The sequence below is a fragment of the Akebia trifoliata genome, chromosome 2 (genome assembly GCF_017979445.1).
Source record: "Akebia trifoliata isolate Shusen 1 chromosome 2, ASM1797944v1, whole genome shotgun sequence".
In the NCBI taxonomy this organism is placed as follows: domain Eukaryota; kingdom Viridiplantae; phylum Streptophyta; class Magnoliopsida; order Ranunculales; family Lardizabalaceae; genus Akebia; species Akebia trifoliata.
In genome coordinates, this window is record NC_141376.1 from 7,223,716 (window position 1) to 7,246,852 (window position 23,137).

At 35.1% G+C, this 23,137-nt stretch overlaps 2 protein-coding genes across 2 annotated transcripts; both read left to right on the forward strand.

Moving 5' to 3' along the window:
- Nucleotides 1-6,214: 6,214 nt before the first annotated feature.
- On the forward strand, nucleotides 6,215-9,169 carry LOC147409216 (uncharacterized). Its single transcript, XM_086426561.1, has 2 exons — nucleotides 6,215-7,576; nucleotides 8,329-9,169. Exons 1-2 carry the CDS (start codon nucleotides 6,610-6,612, stop codon nucleotides 8,829-8,831), a joined length of 1,470 nt encoding a protein of 489 aa, XP_086282687.1. The 5' UTR covers nucleotides 6,215-6,609; the 3' UTR covers nucleotides 8,832-9,169.
- An 8,997-nt stretch (nucleotides 9,170-18,166) lies between these two features.
- Nucleotides 18,167-20,028, forward strand: LOC147409217 (scopoletin glucosyltransferase-like). Its single transcript, XM_086426569.1, has one exon. It carries the CDS (start codon nucleotides 18,318-18,320, stop codon nucleotides 19,773-19,775), a length of 1,458 nt encoding a protein of 485 aa, XP_086282695.1. The 5' UTR covers nucleotides 18,167-18,317; the 3' UTR covers nucleotides 19,776-20,028.
- The last annotated feature ends 3,109 nt before the right edge of the window (nucleotides 20,029-23,137 follow it).

Here is a 23,137-nt window from a genome sequence, read left to right on the forward strand (position 1 = left end):
CATGTAGATCAAGGATTGAGACTACAATGCAAGATAAACTATTCGTATTAATTATTTTATTCTTATTTGCTTCGATTATCACATGATTCTATTCCAAGATCTGATTTGTTTGTAATTTTGTATGTTGATAGCATGAATATTATAATGAGCCGTGATAATAAGACTCACTAGGTGGCATACTCAAATGACTCCATGGCGTGACAATTCAGGGTACCATAGATCTGAATGCCTCGGGATACATGATGGCATTTTCCCATAAAAAAATGTATCCTTAGGGAACCATGTATCCTGAGACATATAGATCTACGATTCCTAAACTTTCCACATCATGAAGTCATTTGAGTATGCCACCTGACAAGTCATAATATCAGGACCCTATTATGATATGTACTTCACAATTCATGTCTACATGGATTGCCACATTGGCCATCCAAGACCACCGCCTTTAGAATCCATATTTGATATGAAGTTTAGATCTAAAAATCTTTTTTGGGCTTGATTTGAAGTTTTGAAAATGAATGGACACTGAACTCACAATTTTAAGATTAAAATTTAATTGTGAAAATAGAATTTTTATTTTTATTTTTTTGAAAGTTTGTAAAATTTTGTGATCTACATTCATATGGCATCCAATCATGTTTTTTTTTTCTTGAAAAATGCTTTACTACCTGCAACACTGAGTTGACCTGACAATGCATAGAAAATCTTACGATTATCTAATTTATATCTCAATAAAATAAATCTATAGTTATCTGTACACTGTCAAATCAACTCAATATTGGACCTAGTATTCAACGCAGAAAATACATTAATTCTTTTCTTTTATACCACAAGCTGACACAATCAAGGCAACTTCCCTAAAATAACAAAAGGGTTTTCCATACATAATTGGAGAGCCGTAGCAACCACAAAATAGGACATAACACAAGAGATTAATTTGCTCACATGCCTTTATGTTTTTTTTTGTTTCACAGGCTCTCCTTTATGTGCCACGTAAAGCTTATCAACGATAATTTTGTACACGTGCTAATGATATTAATGAAAGAAGAGTCGTGATAATATGACGTCCCTCTCTGACATATGCCCCCATCACAAAACCGGTGATCATTTGCCTTAGGATACTAAAGAAAATATTTATGGTTATGCATAGTACGGTTTCGTGATGGAGGCATATGTTATAGAGGGTCGTCAAAAAATCTTTACAATAGAAAGAATATGACCTTGACGCCCCCTTTGACTCTAAGCCCCCATCATAGAAACATAGATAATTTACCTCGGGATATACAAGAAAAAGATTTATGATTTTACATATCCCGAGGCAAATGACCTATAGGAGAGGAGAGGAGAGGGGTCAAAAAATCATTATTCCTTTTTTTTTTTTTTTTTTTTTCCCGAGGAAAAATATTTACTAAGGATACAAATGACTGATGTATACAAGACCAACAAACACATTAAAAGAAGCTAACTACCCCTAACTGTAAAAGTAGCTTAGGATATATAAAGCACCAAAGGAACAATAATTGAACCACTTAAAGCAAAACACTAATTGATCTTTTACGATTGTCAAAGAACCAATTCTTCTACTGGTTGCAGTGTCCAGCGAAACTAGAATGGTTTCTACTTTATAGTTTCGCTGACTTTGAAACACACAACAACAAGAAGACTACTCATGACTCTGATCTATCATCAAATCCCTCAACACCCTTATAACTCGAAACCCGATAATTTCCAAGATAAATATGTCTAGGAGAAGAGAGACAAACAGAGATGATGGAACACTTCCTTCCATGCTTTTGCCGACTCATTCTGAACAAAGATGGCGCCTCTAATAAATTTGTTTTCTCCTTTTTTTAAATTTGTTCTTCTTTCACTTTTCCTTTCTTCCCTGCCCAAGAAAAGAGAGAGATCCTTGTCTTTTTTATCTTTTTCTTTCTTTCTTTCCTTCCCCCCCTTTTTTCTCCTATTTAAAAATTTATCTTCCATTACTTTTAATTTCCTCTTATTTATATATTATTTTATCTCTATATTTTACTACAAAGTCTCTTACGATTGATTTTCTCATTAATTGACCTCAATCATGTTTGGCTCTATGGTTGTTGGGATTATGATCAAGCTCCATCTGTATTGGGACTAACTAAGAATCTTTATTGGTTTTTCTTTTAAATATCTTACTTGTCGGTCATTTTTCTTGTTTGATCCCCATTCCTCGATCTTTCAGTTAGTTAATGAATGTTGAAATATCGAAATACATGATTACGAGTGTAGATACATTCCGACAATCAAATCAATCACTAATTCGATAACATATATAATTAGTTTAGTCAAGATTATGTACTTTCGCTTTCTTAATTTCTCTACTTTTGTATATATATTCAAATTCTTTGCCTTATTCCTAACACTTTCCAATATATCGACTATCAAATCTCATGCACACCCATTCTCCATGAAGGACACATTGTTAGTTTGGTGTATAGACGGTCTACTAGTTTACTTAACATCAGGTCATGTGTGCACTTAGGAGATGCCTTTCTAATCATTTTACGTATGGTGCTTGGTCCGCCAAAAGGATATGCCTACGGTCGATTTGCAATTGGGATTACATCTATACTTGTGGTCCCAAATAGATGTTTGCAGGGTTTAGTTCCCAACTATATCGATCGATCAATGTTTGGCTCACTTTTGAGAATCAACCTGTCAACTCAGATCCCAGACTATATTTTTCGGTGACTTTTTAAAAATTTGTCTCACCTTTGTGACAAATTGTGCATTTTTAACACTCCCTATCATGTATCAATTATCTATTTATATCTTGTGATTAAACATGTATGAATTATGTTGGAGAATAAAATCATTTTTTTATATCCACATCAAGTTACTCTAACTGAGAAACACAATAAAATTTCATTTAATTTGCAGAAAAGTCACAAATCCACCAAAATCAGAGTAAAATAAAAAGTTAGTCTCCAGGTGCTTGGACTGTTTTAAATGGCCCCATCTGAGATGCTACTTACTAGATGGACATAATAAGGGCAGTTTAATAACATCATACCTGGCTATGTGGCTCATAGGGCGGCTGTCCCTACCTAGGAATATAATATAGTTCAATGCACTTAAGTCTCCTCTATCATTGCTAAGGCCAGTGTCCTTAAAAAACCAAAAAAACCAATATTAAAGGTGTTTGATCACTTTTCTTTTGTTTTGTTTGGCAATATTAAAGGTATTTGATCACTTTTCTTTATCTATTTGCTATTGATGGGAAATAAAAAAAGATTGGGTCCTTCATGATGTGTCTTCTCAGCTAATATGTTTATGTGATGATAAACACGTAGTATCAGACAACCTATACCAACTGTCAATGTTTAATGACTACACAACTTATCATAAAAAAATGTTGAAAAGATATTGCAGATCAAGCATGGGATCAAAAAAATTTGCTTGATCTGAGAAACACAGTAACCAGGTACATCAGAGGAATTTGCAAGAGTCGTGATTTTTTGACGCTCCTTCTGACACATATCCCATGATGTGGCATGAGTTAGTATCATATATTTTCCCTTGGGATACACAACTATATATCCCTATAAATATATACAGTTTTGTATCCATAGGAAAAGAATCTCTGATTCTAACACACGCCACGTCAGGAGGCGTGTGTGAGAGGGGGAGGGGAGGGGGGAAAATCATTATTCAAATTGCAAAGGTGCAACATTAGGATCAAAAGTGCAAAATGACAATGTCCATTCTGACAAAATTAGGTAACATGTGGATTGATTATTAAATTAAGAATAATAATTTTTGACACCCCCCAATATGCAAACATACATGTTAGAACCATGATTTTAAAACTTATTCGAGATCGAGACGTATCGCCCGAGTTAACTCGGTATCGGAGTTGAACGATACTAACTCACAAAGTTACTTTTGTGATCGGGCCTAGACGAGACGTGAAACCGAGTTTTAAAACCATGATTAGAACCATAGAATTTTTCCTCGGGAGACACAAATGCACATATTTATGAGGATGTATAATTATGTATCTCGAGGAAAGAGTTATGATTCTAGTCCATGCCTTGTGAGGGAGCATATGCCAGAGGGGAGTGTAAGAAAATCATGAATCATGACCACACCACATTATGATACTAACATGGCTCTATGACATTGCTATCATGTACAAATGAATTTCAACAAAGCTTTGAAGATGCTATGTATTATAATCTCTGATTATGGTATAGAAGGAAAAAAGATGCGAGTTAGGGATTTCAACTACCATATACAATTGGATTCAGAAGAGAGAAAGAGAGAGAGAGAGAGATGCAATTGGACTCCTAAAAAACTCTATTACTTTACTAAAATTCCAACTGAATTGATCGTGATCAAAGCATAGACAAACAAACAAAATCAATCAAAGAGTAGAATGTAGGAGCATCGAAGTTGAAAGAAAATCTGTACCACACATGGTATAATTCACTTGTTTACATGGTTTTAAAACTCATCCAAGTCCAAGATGTATCGTCTGAGTTAACTCGGCATTGAAACTAAACAAGGTCAGCTCATAAAATCATTTTTTGACCGAGATTTATAATTCAGGTTCAATTTTTTTATTTGTCTCACGAGACGTCTCAAATGTATCGGAAAACTCGTCCGAGATGACTTGGTATCAGGTCTAGATGAGACGTGACGCGAAACCAAATTTAAAAACCATGCTTGTTTACGACGGAATCTTAAGTCTTCAAATGTTGTTTAAACACACGTTAAGTTATACCCCAAATTAATGCCATAAGATGCCAGCATATTATCAGTGTTTGACAGCAATACGTGGTGTTAGGTTCACGCAAAAGATATTAAAATTTATAAAATTTCAACGGGAATTTCTTTTTGGAGAAAGAGATAGCATTAAGCCATTAAGCACACCTAAAAGGTTTGTTTGTGTAGATTAACAACTTCGAAACATCTGTTTATATGCCAAAAAAAACTATTGAACTTTACATTAATCTGTCATTAATAATATTAAAATATAAAGAGATGATAATTACCTCAAATGCCATGGAAGCAATTTGAATGTGAGAAAGAATTAGGTAAGTGCCAAGTGGTGCAAAATGGTCGTATGAAGAGTGCAAAAGCACAGCTTATTGGGTTCAAAACTGAGTTGCCTGGGCAGTGCATAGATAACCATTTATTTATTTTCTCGGGATAAAAGTTAAAAAATCAACGGTTCTCTATGCACTATTAGGTTAATTCAGTGCTGGACCTAGTGTCCAACGCAGGCAATAAATTATTTTCCTAATAATAAATACGTAACCGACAAAGGTTAGAATATGCAATTTATACTATTTAATATTGAAATTTTGACAAAATTCATTCAAGACGATCAAGATCAAGGAAGTGGATCAAATTTTGCACCCACCGACTCTATGAATAAGTCGGCTCATAAATACAAATTCCCTATACTCAAGGGGTAGGATTCAAAAATTTGTTTTGTGTGAATAGGAACAAGTCAGACCAATTTTGAGAATAGTGGTGATCGGGATGTTTTAGGTCAAGGTGTGTTTCAAGTAAAATAGTCCAAGAAAATTACAAACGGTCCCAAGTCTTCTTTCATCTAGAAATGATGTAGACTGTTGATCTATTGAAGCATGAAGTGTTCGAGATCCCGAGATGAAAATGGTAATAGGCGAACTCTCCCAAACGACAATACTAAGATACGACACTATTTAGTTACATAGCAAGCATGAGAAACAATCAACCAAACAAATTTATTTACCAATACGTATCAACATCTTTGTAATTGATACAATCACATCAACATGCATTACAATTAAAGACCCTATAATTATAAATAGATAGTCAACGAAATCTAAGATTTGCAATCTTCACATTTCAAATTGGAATTCTATCGAATCCATTGTCACTTGATTGTTGAAATGTAATCACAATTAGTAGCGGATCGTTTGTTAAGGAGAAATTTTTTAAATCAATCAAGAATATCAAGATCAGGAATTTAATAAAATTCTACACCGACAGACTATGAATAAGATTGTCCACCAATACATTTGTTTTCATTTGAGGTTAATGTGAGCCAAACATTTGTGGGCCTTAAAGGGTGCCCCAAATGGACCCTCGCTGCCACCTCTATTACAACGTGTCCCCTGTCTATGCTGTAAATGAAGTCCCACCCCACTCCCCAACGGGCTCCCTTCCCTTCCTTCCTCCAACATTTTGTTCTAGAAGTGTTTATTGGAAGAAATAACGTAAGCTGACGTCTCTCTCTCTCTCTCTCCTTTGAAAAACAACAAATACAAAGAACGCGTTTTTAATGGTTTCAAAGGGTAGGGGTTTCATTAAATTAATTATAACCCAACTGTTACTGTCACCTCTCTCTCTCTCTCTCTCTCTCACTAATCTTGAATGGATTTCTACTTTTCAACTCGTACTGTTGGCGTTCCTTCGATTATGTTCTTCCTGCCTTTCTTGAACAAGTCTTAGTCCACGAGTGCTTGCCGTCCTCTTAATTATCGATCTCTCCCTCGAAATTACAAAAATGTTTAAAGGGTTTCTTGTTTAGAGAAAGATCTGAGAGAAGAAGAAGAACAACAAAACCAATTAAAGGGGATGCAAAGATGGATGAAAATCACAGCGGCGGCGGTTCCTGTCGCAATTCTACTAATCCTTCTGATCGTGTTTCTTCGAAGGTTTTGTTCCTCCAAACAACCCAGAATTTCTTCAAACACTCCAAGGGCAACAAGTACAGAGAGTCTTCAACCAGGGATCACAAAGCTCCACCTCACCTATGAAACAAACAACCATAAGAATTTACCAAATTTTCACCATTACCATCACCGTGATCTGGAAAACAGAAGAAAACCAAATTATAATGTATTTCGTCGTGGGTTGTCTGCAAAACCCTTTTTCAATTGGGCTGATAACCCATCTTTAGTTTCAGAAGCAGTGGAGCATGGATGGTCTAGATTCGCTTTCACAGGTTACAACAACAACACCATGTCTTCGTCTTCGACTCGATCAGTATTATTGGGTTTATGCGCATCAGGTGATCAAGGAAGAGAGATGGAAGCAGAGATAAGCTGGGAAGTGTGTCAAGGTTCTGCGGATTTCATGCAAAAGATCAGATTCAATTCAGGATTGAAGAAGACAAGCATGGGTAGTTCTAGTTCTCCTCCTTGTGTGATAAAAACATCTTTACCCTTACCAGGCCCTCCTTTGGGTAATTCTGCATTCCCTCAAGAAGCCTACTTTGAAATTACGATTTTGTCTAATAGAGAAGACGATATCGAAGAGGGTCGAAAGGTGGAGGAGAGGAGAGGAGGAGAAGGTGAGAGGACTAAGTTGATTCAAGAGAGCACAGATGTGAAGGTTCAGTCTGATTCGTTGATACATGTTAGCAGCAATGGAGGTAATAATAGGGTGGAAGAGTTGAAGGTTGGAAACAAGGAAGAAAGCAGAGGTGAAGCAGCGATGTTTTCTGTGGGGCTCAGTGTTGGAGGTCCTCATCTTTCAAAACTTGCAGGCACCTATTCTGGCTCGATTGGATTCAACTCAAACGGTTCTGTCTATCTGGATGGTAATCTCTCTCTCTCTCTCTCTCTCTCTCTCTCTCTCTACAATCATGTATGATTACTCAGAAGGGACCCACAACCCTGATGGAGTGATAATAACCCTTAGATCTATTTGTCATATTTTTGGGAGGTCAAGAGTTAAGGCATATTGTAAGTTTGTAGAAAAGTCAACCTATGTGGTGGACTGGTTATGAATTATGATCATCTGAATGTGTTGATTTTTTTCATACATTGTGATTGGGAGTTCACCTAGATGGGGCCCATTAAAAATGGGTCCGGATTACTGTGTTGGCACTATGCGTAGGGCGCATGAATGTCTGGTATAGGTCCAACCTTATGTTACCTGGTTTGCTCAGTTCGAATTTGGGTTCATAGTTCACGATCTGCCTCCTAGAACAAACTCGATTCTTTTTGGATTAGGCCTAGTTAGAAGAACATGTATAATAATTTTTTCAACAAAAAAAAAAAAATTATATCTTCACCATTGGATTCGTCGAACCCCAACGACAAAACTATGCAAATTGAAAATGGTTGGGTTCACAAATCGTTGAATTCCACCAACCCAGTACCACCTGTAGCATGAACTGGTTCAGTTTGTTTTGGTTCATGGTTTGATCTAGTAGGCACGAATCTGGTAACATAGAGTTCAACAAAACCTGAAATGTTCGTGATTCCAACTCTTAAGTGCTTGCAATCGATTTCTTAAAGCTGAAAAACAGAGATTTATTAATATTCTTTATGTTGCTATCTCTACCAGGAATCAAGCTTGTGTTTGAAGCAGAAAAAGCAGTGTGGGGAAGCCCAAATATGGTGATTGGTTGCGGGTTTGATCCAAACCAAAAGAAGGTATTCTTCACTGTGGATTCAGAATTGGTGCACTTAGTACATTGCAAATCTGAAGCTTTCGCCACCCCGCTTTATCCGATTTTAGCTGCAAACATTGATGCCATGATTTTGGTAAATTTTGGACAAAGTGCATTCAGCTATGCACCAGCTAATCTGCAACGGACACCTAACCCATGCTTCACCAGTCCCCTTATCAAATCTCCGGCTGCTGCCTTGGGATACGAAGACAGCCGCGAGCTCTTCTCAATGGGAAGGATTGACTCTCAATGGCTCAATCGGAGTACAACCAGAAGTAACCACTACACCAACAACAATGGTGATAACACATCAGTCGATGTTGATCAAGAATCTGAAACAGATTTGTTCGAAATAGTTTTGGATAATTGGAGCAGATCTCCGAGCAGAGTCAGGTAGAAAAAGAAAGGGTGGGTTTTAATACAACTGTTCATATGAACTTGACAACAACTTGGGAAATCATACTATTCATTCCAAGGGTTGCAATGTTAGAGGATGACGAAGCGGTATTCTTCAGCAATTTTTTTTTTAGGAATAAAGTTCATTAATCGATTAAAAAGGGATTGAGGAGACCTACCTATTACAAGCATCCTTGATATTAGTTTTGATCCAATATAACTGGATCGGTCAAAGTATTTCTCATTCTTGCTACAGCATTTCAATTGCTCTCATACTGATCTTGTATAGAGTTTGATACTGATTTACATCATATTATATATAGAGTTTATTGTTTTGTAGATTTCTTCTAATATTGTGTACAACTTGTTATACACTATTGCTTGGATTTCCTAGAACTTCAATAACCAGAAAATGGGTATTGGTTGCAAAACCATGTTATTCCTAAACCAAACATATATGAGGAAACATGAGATTAATCTAAGAAATAAATCAAAGATCATTCAAAAAGAAATGAGAAAGGGCATGACAGACGTTTGAACATAAATTGAGACACTGATGCGTGAAGAAACCGCGCAATTGATCAGTGTAAAGCGGTTGACACAATGTTCAAATGCAAAGCAAAGCTTATTTAATATCTATAGCATAGACTAATGGAAAGAAAGTAAGACAATGGGCTAAATGTGAACACCAAGTCAGCCGAGGGCCTCCAAAGATCAACTCCAATTCAGGATTTTCTGTCAAACGAACCAGGTCTTCAGACATCAATGTTCAATCAGAGTAAAGTCTTCCAAACAAGCTTAGAACCACAATTTAATAATCCAAGTTGATTTCCATTAACATAGGAAGAAAAAGAAAAAGGCATAAACACTGAGTAAACTTTTCTTTTCTTCTTCTCAGATAGAATCTCTGTCCACATTGTTAGAAGTGGTGGGTGCCCACTGAGTTTGACAAAAGGCACTAACTTAGTTAATTTAATGGTTAAAGAATGAAACGAAAGCAAAGCACCCATTTGAAATCCATACAGAAGACTAAACGAAATGGTCGACGACTCAGCTATTATAAATAATACTAGAAATCGGGCTACCACATAAATTGATTGGTGATGTGTGTATCATCCACTTGAGCAATAACACCACCAATGGATGATAATCTGTCTGGCTGGTTCTACACATCTATGATGACTTCTTGGGCATCCCCAGTCGCGACTTCGCATACCTTAAAATTTTCTTAAGCATAGACAGTACATCTAAAACAACCCAAAAAAGACACAAATCACAAAACTAACAGTGTCGTGATTTTAAAAGGATACTCCAACTATATGCACTCAACACTTGAGGAGTAGATAATGCTGTCCTGTAGATTATATCTACCACTGCACTTGAACAAGCAACACCCTGCACATTCAGCAGCATGTTCCACCATTAAAATTATGGATGAAAAAGAGCATAAAAATGATTACTAGACACACTGTGAAAGCATTGCTTCATGGTAAAATTTTGATATAGACAGATTGCAACCCAATACTCACTTGTCAAAGTGAACTATCGATATAACAGTATTATTAGAACATCCAGCCCTGGTTACAACGCCCATTTCTCAGATTTACGGTTTAACCCTGATTAAAATTGAAGTGGTTGACCTAAAATGAACTGTGTGCCCATTCCCATGGGAATGGATCCCCTGATATACAACCAAGGTATTAAATTTCGGTTTTGGTGTCTATTTTGATCAGTGCAAAATGTTAAATTAAGTTTTCATTAAAATTGAAGGAAATAAGCAATAAGTATTGGTGCATGTATCTAAGAGACTTAACTGCCTGTAACAAATGTATTTTATATGAAAATGATATACACCTTAATACTAATGATTAATTCATGCATAGATTCTAGGATTAGATTCAAGGTGCCTGGCATTGATTGATTGGAAAACTAATAAGGGAAAAGCGTGCAACCATGTTAATAGAGATTCTTAGACTATTTTCTTGGGAGAATGGGTTTTTGGGGAAGGAGCAAATGAATTAAAAAATCTATCCCATCTATTTTTCTGTTTTGATGAGTGAATCCCCTTCGGGGTATTTTAAGATCTCCAGAGGTTTGAAACTGAGGGATCTTGTGTGTGGGGTTTTTTTGTTTTTTTTCATTGTTGTGGTTGAAGCTCTAAGTACAATGACATTCAAGGTTGATTGGGATGGACATTTGGAATTATTTTTTGTTGCCAAAAGTTGCCCGATAATCTATCACCTACATGTTTTTCTTAGAACGTTGGCTTGAATACCTTTATCTTGTTTGACTTTGTCTGGCAAGCTAAGATCTCTTACAAGATAGCGTTTTTTGTCCAATCATCGTCCTTGGACAAAATCCTAATGCAAGACCATTCGATCAATAGCAAATGAATTGATCGTTGACTTCTGTTCCACGTGCAAAACCATTGGTGAATCAGTATGCCATATATTACTTAACTAATCCCTTACGCAATCTAATTTTTATTATTCGTAGTTCATTGGATTATGCATAGTTTTGTTTTAGAGGTTTAGTAGCCTTTCCACTTGAAGGGCAGTTAATTTTTTGAATGCTTCTCTGTGCATTTTGTCTGGGCATTTGGGAAGAAAGAAACAGCAGAGTATTAGATGGGACATTGCCATTGACAGGGAGTTTGGTTGATGAGTTTTTATCATTATTGTTTTTAGTGCCTAGGCAGATCACCTCGACCTCGTCGGCTTTGTATTTCATGTTCTTCATAATTCTATTGCCTTTTCGATAAATCTATGCTTGTCAAACAAAAGCATCATTGTAATTTGTCTTTGAGAAAATTGGAACTAAAAAAGAAAAGCTTATAAGTATATAATCAATATTAACATCAAAACTAGATATGATAGAAAGGTCAAGCTCACTGTTTTATTAGCAACTGCGTCATCGACAGCTCTACCATCAAATCCATCACTAAAACATGCAGAATGGGTGAAAATTTTGTGAAGGGTGTAAATTACAAGGGAAGTACCATGCTATAACTTCAGAAAATAGTGGAGCATTTATTAGTTTCTTACTTTCAACTTGATATTTATGCAGGGCATAGACAACTAGTGATACATTTTTCTTGATGAATTAATCAATTTCAAGTAAGAATATGTGCTTAATTGGTGCAAATGATGTCGTGCAGCATGTGAATACTGCTTCCAACACTTATTAGTGCCCAAGCATGCCAAAAATGTGTTCAGTGTGAGCATCTAGAAGAATGTGTCTCCTTGTGACTAAGTAACCAACATGTATGTGAGTATTATGGGATAAAAATGCCATGCTCACATACGAAGGGAGAGAGAGTCTCGGTAAGGTAAAACTAGTTTATTTTGTTTTAGAGAGAGATTGATCAACTAAAATACACATGTCTAGTCATATTCTCCTAAAAGAAGTCATCCACAATTTTTTGTTTTTTTCTTTAAAGGGCCACCTTTAGACACTATTTTCAGTGGAGCACTGAAGAGTTGAGATTATGTTGCCAAGGGAAATGCAACTTGACCTGATATGGGCTATATGTAAGAGCAAAATCAGGCCTTTGATTATTGGAAATAGAATTCTTTAGGTCAGCTGCCTGAGTTGTTCGAAAAATAACTTGGACAAATAATTCTCACCATGAATAATATTATTTGTAGAGGTCTCATTGCTCATAATTTTTACCATATGTATAAGAGGGATGGGCAATCAGTTGATGATGTTTTTATTCATTGTGCAGTGGCTAGTGAGATTTAGTATTACTTAGTTTTGTTTGGAGTCTGGTTGTATGCGGTGGTCATTATTGTATCTTTTCGAGAGGTGGTTTTCTGTTGGTTTTGTAGCGTTCAAGAGAGTTTTGCGGAACGTTGTCCCTTTTGCTATTTGTTGAAGAATTTGAAAGGAAAAGAATTCCCAATAGTAATGAAATACCTACAAGAGATTATCTTATGTACCTTGGGGTTTATGCTTTTTAGGTGTAAAGTCTACTGGGAATTTAGGGGGGTATGTTTTGAGGACATACTGATTAGATGGGTTGGGTTTGTAAAATTTCTTTATGACTTTGTTTGTCTACAGTGTGAAAAATGAGACACTAAAGAGAATAGAAAATCGCAAACAAAACACAAAGATTTATATGATTCAGAAGTGTGCCTATGTCTACAGATTGAATCAAAAATCCAATTACTAAGTTTTTTTTTTCTTGGATTTTCAAGTTCTAGAGATCTCTAACAAAAAACAAGAAACAGGGAAAAAGTCTCACTCCCAAAAAAATTGAAAAACCCTTAAGAAAATATTACATAATTATCCTTTCTGTGATTCAAATAGAATACAAGACATTTACAACATAGGGTTCTATATGTTTCTGTTTTGTTCGTAATTTCGTGCTTTATAAAATATTTTAGATATAGTGTCATGAAAAAGAACCTATACACAAGCAAGCAATCCTTACCTGGTAAATACAAAAAAAAATATAATGTTCATTATAAAACATGTATCCCAAGGATATATCACACATTCCTAAGATAAATCCTAACAATTGGATTTTTTTGTTGTGATTGCGTGCTTGTTTATTGGTCTTTTTCATGAGTATATAGATCCAGCTCTTGAGATATTTGACAATTTTTTCATGATAAGGCCAAACATTAGGGGTCCTTAAGCAAGAAAACATAGCCACTAATCCTTTATAATTAGATATTTGACATTATTTTTTTAAGATGGGACTCCAAAATTAGGAGGCCATTTAGCATGAATACCCTGTATTACGTTGCATTAGTAATTTTTCTTTTAAAAAAGTAAGTAGTTTACAGGCCGATTTGGCCGAGTCAAGAGGAGGCAGATTCACAAGGGCAGGAATGTCATTCCGACAGTCCATGCGTGTCAATCCAACATGATAGCGGGTTTTCCTGGTAAAACTCAGATTAAAAAAAAAAAAAAAATTTAATAAAAATGCTTTTGGGTTTTATCCAAGGTTTTGAAAATGGATTGTGGCTGAATTCTCAAATTTAAAGTTAAATTACAAGAGTAAAATATACCTTCTTAAAAAAAAATAAAGTTCTTCAAATTTTATACTTTGCGTTCATGGCATTTAAGGGCAGATTTACAGTGGGGGCACTTGTCCCCTACGGATTAGTGAGCTATTGAGACAGATTTTTGCATTGGATAAAAAAATCTGCCATTGCCCCCATAAAAAAAATTTACACTTTTAATTGTCCCAGTAAAATTTTCTACCCTTGGTTGCCCATACATGGGCAAAATCTTGGCTCCACCCTTGATGGTGTCCGATCATGTTTTTAGATGCAACAAAGTGGTGTAATCAGGAAACTTTCCTCAGTAAACAACGGTCATCAAGTTTTAAAAGCATGATTGCTTGATGAATATTTGAGTCAATATTCTTTGGCATTAAAACAAGAGTCTTGATAATCAGGCTCCTCCACGTGACATCCTCAATCGACTCCTCTTAGGAGGGGTGTGCCAAAATTATAGATTTCCTTTCATCGGGATATACAATTGCACATATTTATGGGGATGTGCGATTGTGTATCCCGAGACATAAGGTCTATGGCTCTAGCCCACCCCCTTTAAAACAAGAACTCGTGAGCTTAGACCCAACATAATGTGAGTTAGTGAGTGTATACGTGGAATGTTTAGAACCTTGAAATGACATCTCCACATCCTCTTTTTCTATCTATAAACAAAGGAAAATAAAAGATCTTAATATGCGAGAGTGGAAGTTGGAAAACACACAACCAAGAGAATTTTGTCCACAACATGAATTTCCTACCTTTCATGGACTACAACCATCCACCAGGAACCTACCAATATCCTCATATTTTGAAATCCAGAGACATTGCCCGTGTATTCGACCATTATTTCTATATATATAAATACTATGAGAATTTAAGTATTTTGAATTAAAATTTTTTTTATAATAAATATTTTGACAATTAATGCCAACATGATCAATGCATTTATTAATGGTATAATAAATATATTTATTGCGTAAAAGACTAACATGATTTTATCTTTTTCACTAAAAAATAAAATTAGGAGGGATATTATTAAAAAAAATGTGTTGAACAATACTAACGTCCCCATAAGATTTTGAATGTCAGCATTCCCCATATATATATTTTTAAGGTGGCATTGGAGTCCCTAAAGAGAGCCTAACATTTTTTCAATGTGTGGGTTAAATTTTTTTGAATGGGCTAATTTTTTGTGAGGATGATCTCTATGATGAGGAGATCATCCTCACCAAAAATATCTCATTTCGAAATCTATAATCCCATTAAAAGTGATTTACAAAAAATAGACTGTCCATGGTTCTTTAACTTGTAAACTAGGGTTAGAAGTTTTAGAATGAGCTGATTTTTGGTGAGGATGATCTCATCACCATAGAGATCATCCTCACATAAAATCAGTCCATTATGAAATTTGTAAACCTTGTTTTGAAAAATGTTTGGCTCTCTTTAGGGTTTCTGAATTTTTCCCACATATATTTAAAGAATAATGCAGAAGTGACCTCAAGTTTAGACCTCATATCGCACACCCGATATGAAAGTGGATGAGAATCATAGATTCTTTCCTCGAGATACAAGTGAAAAAGCATCTATGGTTCCTATCCACTTTCACATCAAGAAGTGCAATATGAGGTTACAGCTTGAGGTCATTCTAGCACGACTCATATTTAAATGAGTCGTGCTAGAGTAACATTGAAATGTATATCGTGGAGGACATTTTTGACGTGGATGTATATCAGAACCATAGATGCTTTCATCGAGATACATCTATGATTTTGACATGCATCCACATCAGAAATGTCTCCCATGATGTACTTTTTAATGTTACTTCAACATTATCCTATTTAAATTTCAAAATCAAACTGAACTAAAATATGCTACAATCATCAAAATTATATATATATATATATATATATATATATATATATATAATGTTACTTCAACATTATCTTATTTAAATTTCAAAATCAAACTGAAGTAAAATATGCTACAATCATCAAAATTATATATATATATATATATAATTGCTATAATCACAAATTTTCATTTTATATCAACCATAAATATTTATGTTGTTAACACCCATTTATATGACCGATCCCACCTGGACTAGATACACCGCGAATTCACCAAAAATGATCCAAGATTTTCAAGAAAAATCGATCAATTTGAATTAATTCTAGGCTGATTCCATGGGAGTCCAATTGGCATGGAGCGATTAATCACTCAGGCCTTGCCAAAATATTTTGACCCAGTCAAGTCAAATTAGGACTAACTGGGATTTGAAACCAATTTTAGAATTCAGCAAGTCAATACTTGGCCTGATGAATTGACTCAGCTCAGTGGAATTTCAACGCCGTTGTATAGAGACTTTGAAAGGGTAATCAACTAGGAAATTGCTAATTAGAATGGTGCATTTGGAATTATTGTCCCTTAGAGAGCTTTGAAGACTTCACACACACACACACACACACACACACACACACACACACACGACACACGTCTCCTGACGTGGCATGTGCAATAATCATAGATTATTTTTCTCGGGATACATAATTACAATTATTTATGGGGATGTACAGTTATATATCCTGAGGGGGAAAATCTATGATTTTAGCCCATGCCACGTTAGAGCTTGTGTGTCAAAGGGGGCATAAGAAAATCACGACTCTTTGAAATATTCAACATTAATTTTGTTAAGCATGATAGACAGTCAATAGGGGCGTCTCGTTCGACAAAATGAATGCCCACTATTTTTTATTTTGTTTTGGTTGAAAGATACTAAATTTGATTCATGAGTGAAAATGAAATCCCTTACAATGCCGTCTAAGTCAAACTAAGTTGTGTGTCTTATAAGTAATATGTTTTCTAAAAGATATTAACAAATATGTTATAAACTTCAAATATTAAAATATATTTATATGACAAAATAATAATTTGAATCACACCACCTAAGTCGATTTGATGGACACCAAACAACTCAAACCTCCCTCATGATGGGTTCTTTTCCCCCACATGCACGTAGGTTTATCGATATTGTATCTACCAAACATCCTATGACACTCAAATTAAAATGAAAGTAATAGAAAATAATAACTAATAGCTTTGACTACGTTCCAAAAGTCTTTTCCCTTGAGATCTCATTTCCTATTTATAGTTCAACTCATTTTCACTCCCTACATTTATTTATGAGGATTCGAGCTTATCCTGGATTTATTTTTCCGATGAATATTCAGAATTACTAGGGAAAAATTCATTTAAAATAGAAAGTAATTCTTTTACGAAAAGATGTGATTGATACGATCAATCACTCAGAAATTTTCGGGGTCATTTCCCAATTTAAACTTAAAGATAATATGATAATTCGTCCCATTATTTTACTTTGGTTTGTCCCTCCCTACTTGGGATGGGATCAACTCAACTCAGACTCAACTCAACTCAACTCATCAATCTCGTGCTAAATAAAGCCGATTGACTCTTTAGGTACCATACATTTGGGTAGCATCCAATCTTGCATAACTTGGTCACCAAATTACCTATCACAGATTCAACACGTGTAAGGTCTAGATCTAATTCCAAATTTACCCTATATACAAAACCCTAGGCTTTGCTATCAATATAAAAGTTTTATCATATGACTCAAATTTCATCAGATCAATAAAAAATTTAATCGAATCCGATTCAATTAAACTTTCATTTAATCCAAAATCAGATTAAATGCTAAATTTCTTTTTAAAATAATAAAAAATCATATTTGCACAACGAAAATGAAAGAAGAGGCAACTGATATATTAAAAGACCATATCTCGTCCAAATCCATTGGATACATGCAATACACGTCAGTACATGTGATGAGTGGATCTCAGATTTTTGTGAGCTTAAATGAGTATTTCCTTTTCAAAAAATGATGGAATGACATAAGGTATTTATTGTGATTCTCACAAATCTGATGTGAGATGTGCACATGACATAGATGTGTTTCTCGTAATACAAGTAGAAATCATCTTCAGTTATGTATGCACGTCCACATCAGAGTTGTGAGAATCACAGTAAATCTTATATCACCCCCAAAAAATGAAGGGAAAGAAAAACATTTAATTCCACAAAGGTTAAGTTAAATACATTGACGTACACGATGACGTCTGATCCTGTCTTACGTTAACAAAGATTCAATCCCAATCAATCAAACTAAGAGGCTTCTCGTACACTTTCATTTTATTCGTAGATTCATCTCCATGAATCACAGGGCCCATCCAACCGTCTAAGCCATGACTAGAGGCAAAAGGAACAACAGTGGATCTGGTCTTTGTATTCAATTTAAATTCCTTCTCTTGCAATGGTCTCAACACGCACCAGACCAATCTTGTGCTCCAAGAAACTTTAATTGAATTTTATTAACTAACTTATAAATATATAATCAGTTGTATTGCTCTCTTCACGTATCTAAGTTTCTCTTTTAACCCAAATAAACACAAAAATCCTTCATGGGTTCCGAAGCTCCTCAACTTCATATATTCTTTTTCCCACTTATGGCTCATGGCCATACGATCCCAATGATCGACATCGCTAGACTATTCGCTCTGCGCGGTGTCAAATCAACCTTAATCACCACTCCCCTCAACGCTGCCTCCCACTTATCTGAATCTATCAATCGAGATAGACAATCTGGCCTCGATATCAATATTCAAATAATTCGATTTCCTTCGGTGGAAGCTGGATTACCAGATGGCTGTGAGAATGTAAATTCCCTAACATCACCACAGATGATTGCGAACTTCTTCACCGCGGTTAATATGCTCCAAGAACCGCTCGAGCAGCTTTTAGAAGAACACCACCCGAATTGCATCGTCGCTGACATGTTCTTTCCTTGGGTAACAGATGTTGCAGCTAAATTTGGCATTCCTAGGCTTGTCTTTCACGGGACGAGCTTCTTTTCGCTTACTATGATGGATAGCTTAAATCGTTATACACCACATAAAAATGTTACATCTGATACAGAGACCTTTTTGGTGCCAAGTCTCCCAGACCAAGTAGAGATGACGAGGACACAAGTTGATGATCTTGGAGTAACTGACCCGTTGAAGGAATTGAAACAGAAATCGGCAGAATCAGAGCTGACGAGTTATGGAGTCTTGGTGAACAGCTTCTATGAGTTGGAGCCGGCTTATGCCGACCACTACAGGAAGGTGATGGGAAGGAAAGCATGGCACATAGGCCCAGTTTCGCTCTGCAACAAAAACACCGTGGACAAGGCTCAGAGAGGGAAGAAATCCTTGATTGATGAACACTACTGCTTGAATTGGCTCGACTCCAAGAAACCCAACTCGGTCCTTTATGTTAGTTTCGGGAGTCTATCACGGTTCGGTAATGCTCAATTAATGGAGATTGCGGTGGGACTTGAAGCTTCAGGATTTCCATTCATTTGGGTAGTGAGAAAGGCAAGAAAGGAAGTAGAAGAGGGGCAATGGTTGCCCGAAGGCTTTGAAGAGAGAATTGAAGGAAAGGGTTTGATAATTAAAGATTGGGCTCCACAGGTGCTCATCCTCGACCATCCGGCCATTGGTGGGTTTGTGACTCACTGTGGGTGGAATTCCATACTGGAAGGAGTGAGCGCAGGCATTCCCATGATCACTTGGCCGGTGTTTGCCGAGCAATTCTACAATGAAAAGTTAGTCACACAAGTTCTGAAGATTGGAATCCAGGCAGGTGTCGAGGTGTGGAATCCATGGATAGAACAACTGGATGCTTCGGTGAAATGTGAGAAGATAGAGAAGGTGGTGACTCAGTTGATGGGCAGTGGAGAGGAAGCAGAAGAGATGAGGAGGAGAGCAAAGGAGCTTGGAGAGATGGCTAAGAGAGCTGTGGAAGAAGGTGGGTCATCTAGCGCTGACTTGACTGCTTTGATCGAAGGGTTGAGAGTGTACCAAGCACCATCAGTATAGAGAGGAATCAGATAATAAAGAAATGGTGTGCTCATATATTTATAAACATGCATGTCCTGTCATGTCATGTGTGTCTGTCTGTCTATGTTTTTCGGGTGGATTTTATCTGCTTTGCTACCCAGTAAAAAGTTGGAATTATTGCAATAGTTCGTGAGGTATGATGTAATCAATCCATTTTTCTTTTTAAGTTTTTCTCTCATTTCCTTGAACATCTTGAAAGCAAGTCCCACCTTTGACATAAGACCCATCTTTGTTTAAGTTTTCAAATCCTTTTCACCTCAAATCTTAGTTGAAGAATTCATTCTTTATAAATCACATGAAGGTACAATGTACTTGAGATGGATTATAATAAATGCAATGATTTTTAGAGAAATTATAATATAAAAAATCAAAATAAAAAATTATTTATAAAAACAAGTATCAATTTTCATGAAATTCTATATAGAAATTGAAGACGGTACAATCAATATTAGAGAAATGTTGTAAATAAGGCGAATATTGATAATTGATTACATGACAATTAATTCATATCTTGAAATATTGATTGATATATTTTTATATTAAATTCTATTTGATTATGATTGTAATTTTATTTAAAAATAAAAAATCTCTTAATTGACTAAAGAATATCTATTTGTAGATAATGATAAATTTCGTAAAGAATCCTTGATGATTTTTTTTTTTTTTTAAAGGATTTGACTTTCTATTTATATAATGAGAACTATTAAGTAAAGGAAAATGATGCTCTTGGAAGGAGGAAAGAAAGAAAAGGAGGCTATATTTTATAAATCTTGTATTTGCTTCAAGAATAATGAAATGACTCTTCAGAGTTCGGGAACGTAGTCCGATTGTGGAACAAACATTATGAACAAATATTGTGTTTTGTCTTCTCAACCTTTCCCTTTTCTTCGATTATTTTTATGTGTAATTTTTGATCATTTGTCTTTATCAATAATAATGAAGATTGATCGTTAGGGGCAAATCTCGAGGAATCGACGACATCCAAAATTTTACTTCTATCGAAACCTATTTCGCTACTTCAAATGGCGGTTTTAATTTTTTTAAGATTTTCCGTCAGTTGACATAGCATAACTATTTTTTTCATTTCTTTTTCAAGCACTTTAAGTGGCTCAAGTTTAATTTTTTTTTTCCACCATTTAAAGTGGCTCAAAAAAAAAAAAAAAAAACATTCCAAGCAATACACTTTAGGTTTTTCGAAAAATATATGACTAGCCTTACTAAGTTAACAAGTGTTTCACCCTTACTAAGGGTCCTTGGACTCACCTTGTGGCATCAAAAACATGATCCGATGCTTCAAGATTATAGAGGACAAAATTCTAAGAACTTGAAAAAATAAGAAGTTATTTTCATCATTGAAGTTTAACTTTAAAATTTTGAATTAAATGAACGTTCGTTAGCCGTCCATTTTCAAAACCTTAAATCAAGTCAAAGAAAAATGTTTTCTTATCTATTTTTATTTTTTTGGATTTGAGTTTTTTCATGAAATTTAGAGGGTTGTGGTGTTGGATTGCTAATGTGGCAATCTATTCGAGCAAAATAATCCTGAGGCTTAAAATGTTTACGAAGTTACTAAGCAAAATGTTTATCTTTTGAATCTTCAAAACTGTGCAAGCAAAATACATCAAAAGAGAAAGATTTTACTTACTAACTTTTAAGCCATATTTAGGGTTGTTTTGCTTGAATGGATTACCACATTAGCAATCCAACACCACAACCCTCTAGATTTCATATAAAACTCAGATCTAAAAAAATAAGAAAACATTTTTTTTAGCTTGATCCCAGGTTTTGAAAATGGACAGCTAATGAACTTTCACTAAAGTCAAAATTTTAAAATTAAACTTTAACGGTGAAAATAATTTGATTTTTTTTTAAGTTCCTAGAATTTTGTCCTTTACAATCTTGAAGCATCAGATCATGTGAGTCCAAAGACCCTTAGTAAGGACTAACTAGGTAAGGCTAGTCATACTCTTTCCAAAAAAACTATAGTGCGGAGTAATTAAAAAAAAATAAAATAAAAAAACATTTTGGGCACCACTTTAAGTGGTTGGAATTTTTTTAAAAATAAATAAATAAATGTGTGCCAATTTATATATATATATAGTTACATCACTTCAACTAGCGAAAAATCTTAAAAAATCAAAATTGCCACTTCAAGTGGCGAAATAGGTTTCTACTTGTAATTTCACAAAAATTGATATTTTTTTATTCCCCCCCCCCCCCCCCCTCCAATATGCATAACCATAAATCTTTTCTTGTGTATCCCGAGGCAAATGATCTACTATTTTGTGATGAAGGCTTAGGAGGGCGTCATATGAGCATGACTCTTATAATAATGTGTATCTCACGTACATTATTATAATGCATACAACGTTATATCTATCATCCACAACTTATATTTATCACATATTGTGGAGAATATTTCTTGTTAAATACCAAGAGGCGACATGTGGCACCTAGGGATTCGAGTTAGGCACGGAGATTCAAGTCAACTCGTTCAAGTGGTAAGCTCAATGACTTGATTACAAACTAACCATATGTTCTGATCTCGATTTGTCGAAAAAATATCGGGTCAATGATACATGGTAGATCCGTCAACCCAAATCCCTAAAAATCAGGGATTAAATCAAGAGTAGTAAAATCTTGGTGAGGAAAAGTTCAAAGGAGGAAGAAATGTATGAGGATGAGATATTGACTACGTATGTTCCAAAATCTCCTTTTAAATTGGATAAGGGTAAAATTGGTAACAAGATATAAAAAGATCATAGGATTTCATCTCTATAAATAGATGGACAAAGATACTAAAAAATATAAGTTCTCTACCCCTCTAAACTAGATACTATTTTTGTACTAAACTTTTGACTAAGATATCATAGAGGTTGTGTTACAGACACACCCAAGATAACAAGGAGAGGAGATCACGAGACATCATTATAAATCTTAAGGTAGTGTAAATTTTTGTATCTATACATACCATAGATATTTCTTAAGATTCACAAACAACACTCTTATCACCATGGCTTCGTCCACTCTGTACTCTAAGTTTTACTCTCTCCAAAGTAGAGTCATTTTAAACATGACACATGCACAAGAAATAAAATGAAGGAGAGAAAATGCCTTATTTGATTGTAGTCGCAGTTGAAAAACCTAACTATGTGAAGAAGATGATAAATGGTAGTTTAGATATTTCACATGTCAAAAATGGTGAAAATGGTCCTCAAACACTATTTAGAAAGAAAAAAAGAAGTTTACTAAATGTCTTGTTCAACTAATTCAAAAAACATAGGGACTTTTTCAAAATAAGTCCCTCTGCAAGAGTACTTTAAGTAATTTTTCCTAAGATA

What these genes read in the sequence shown, in the direction of transcription:
- LOC147409217 (XM_086426569.1), top strand. Translation starts at nt 18,318, where the DNA reads ATGGGTTCCGAAGCTCCTCAACTTCATATATTCTTTTTCCCACTTATG.
- LOC147409216 (XM_086426561.1), top strand. Translation starts at nt 6,610, where the DNA reads ATGCAAAGATGGATGAAAATCACAGCGGCGGCGGTTCCTGTCGCAATT. An exon ending in CGGTTCTGTCTATCTGGATG is followed by an intron (nt 7,577 to 8,328) that starts GTAATCTCTCTC and finishes TATCTCTACCAG; the next exon opens with GAATCAAGCTTGTGTTTGAA.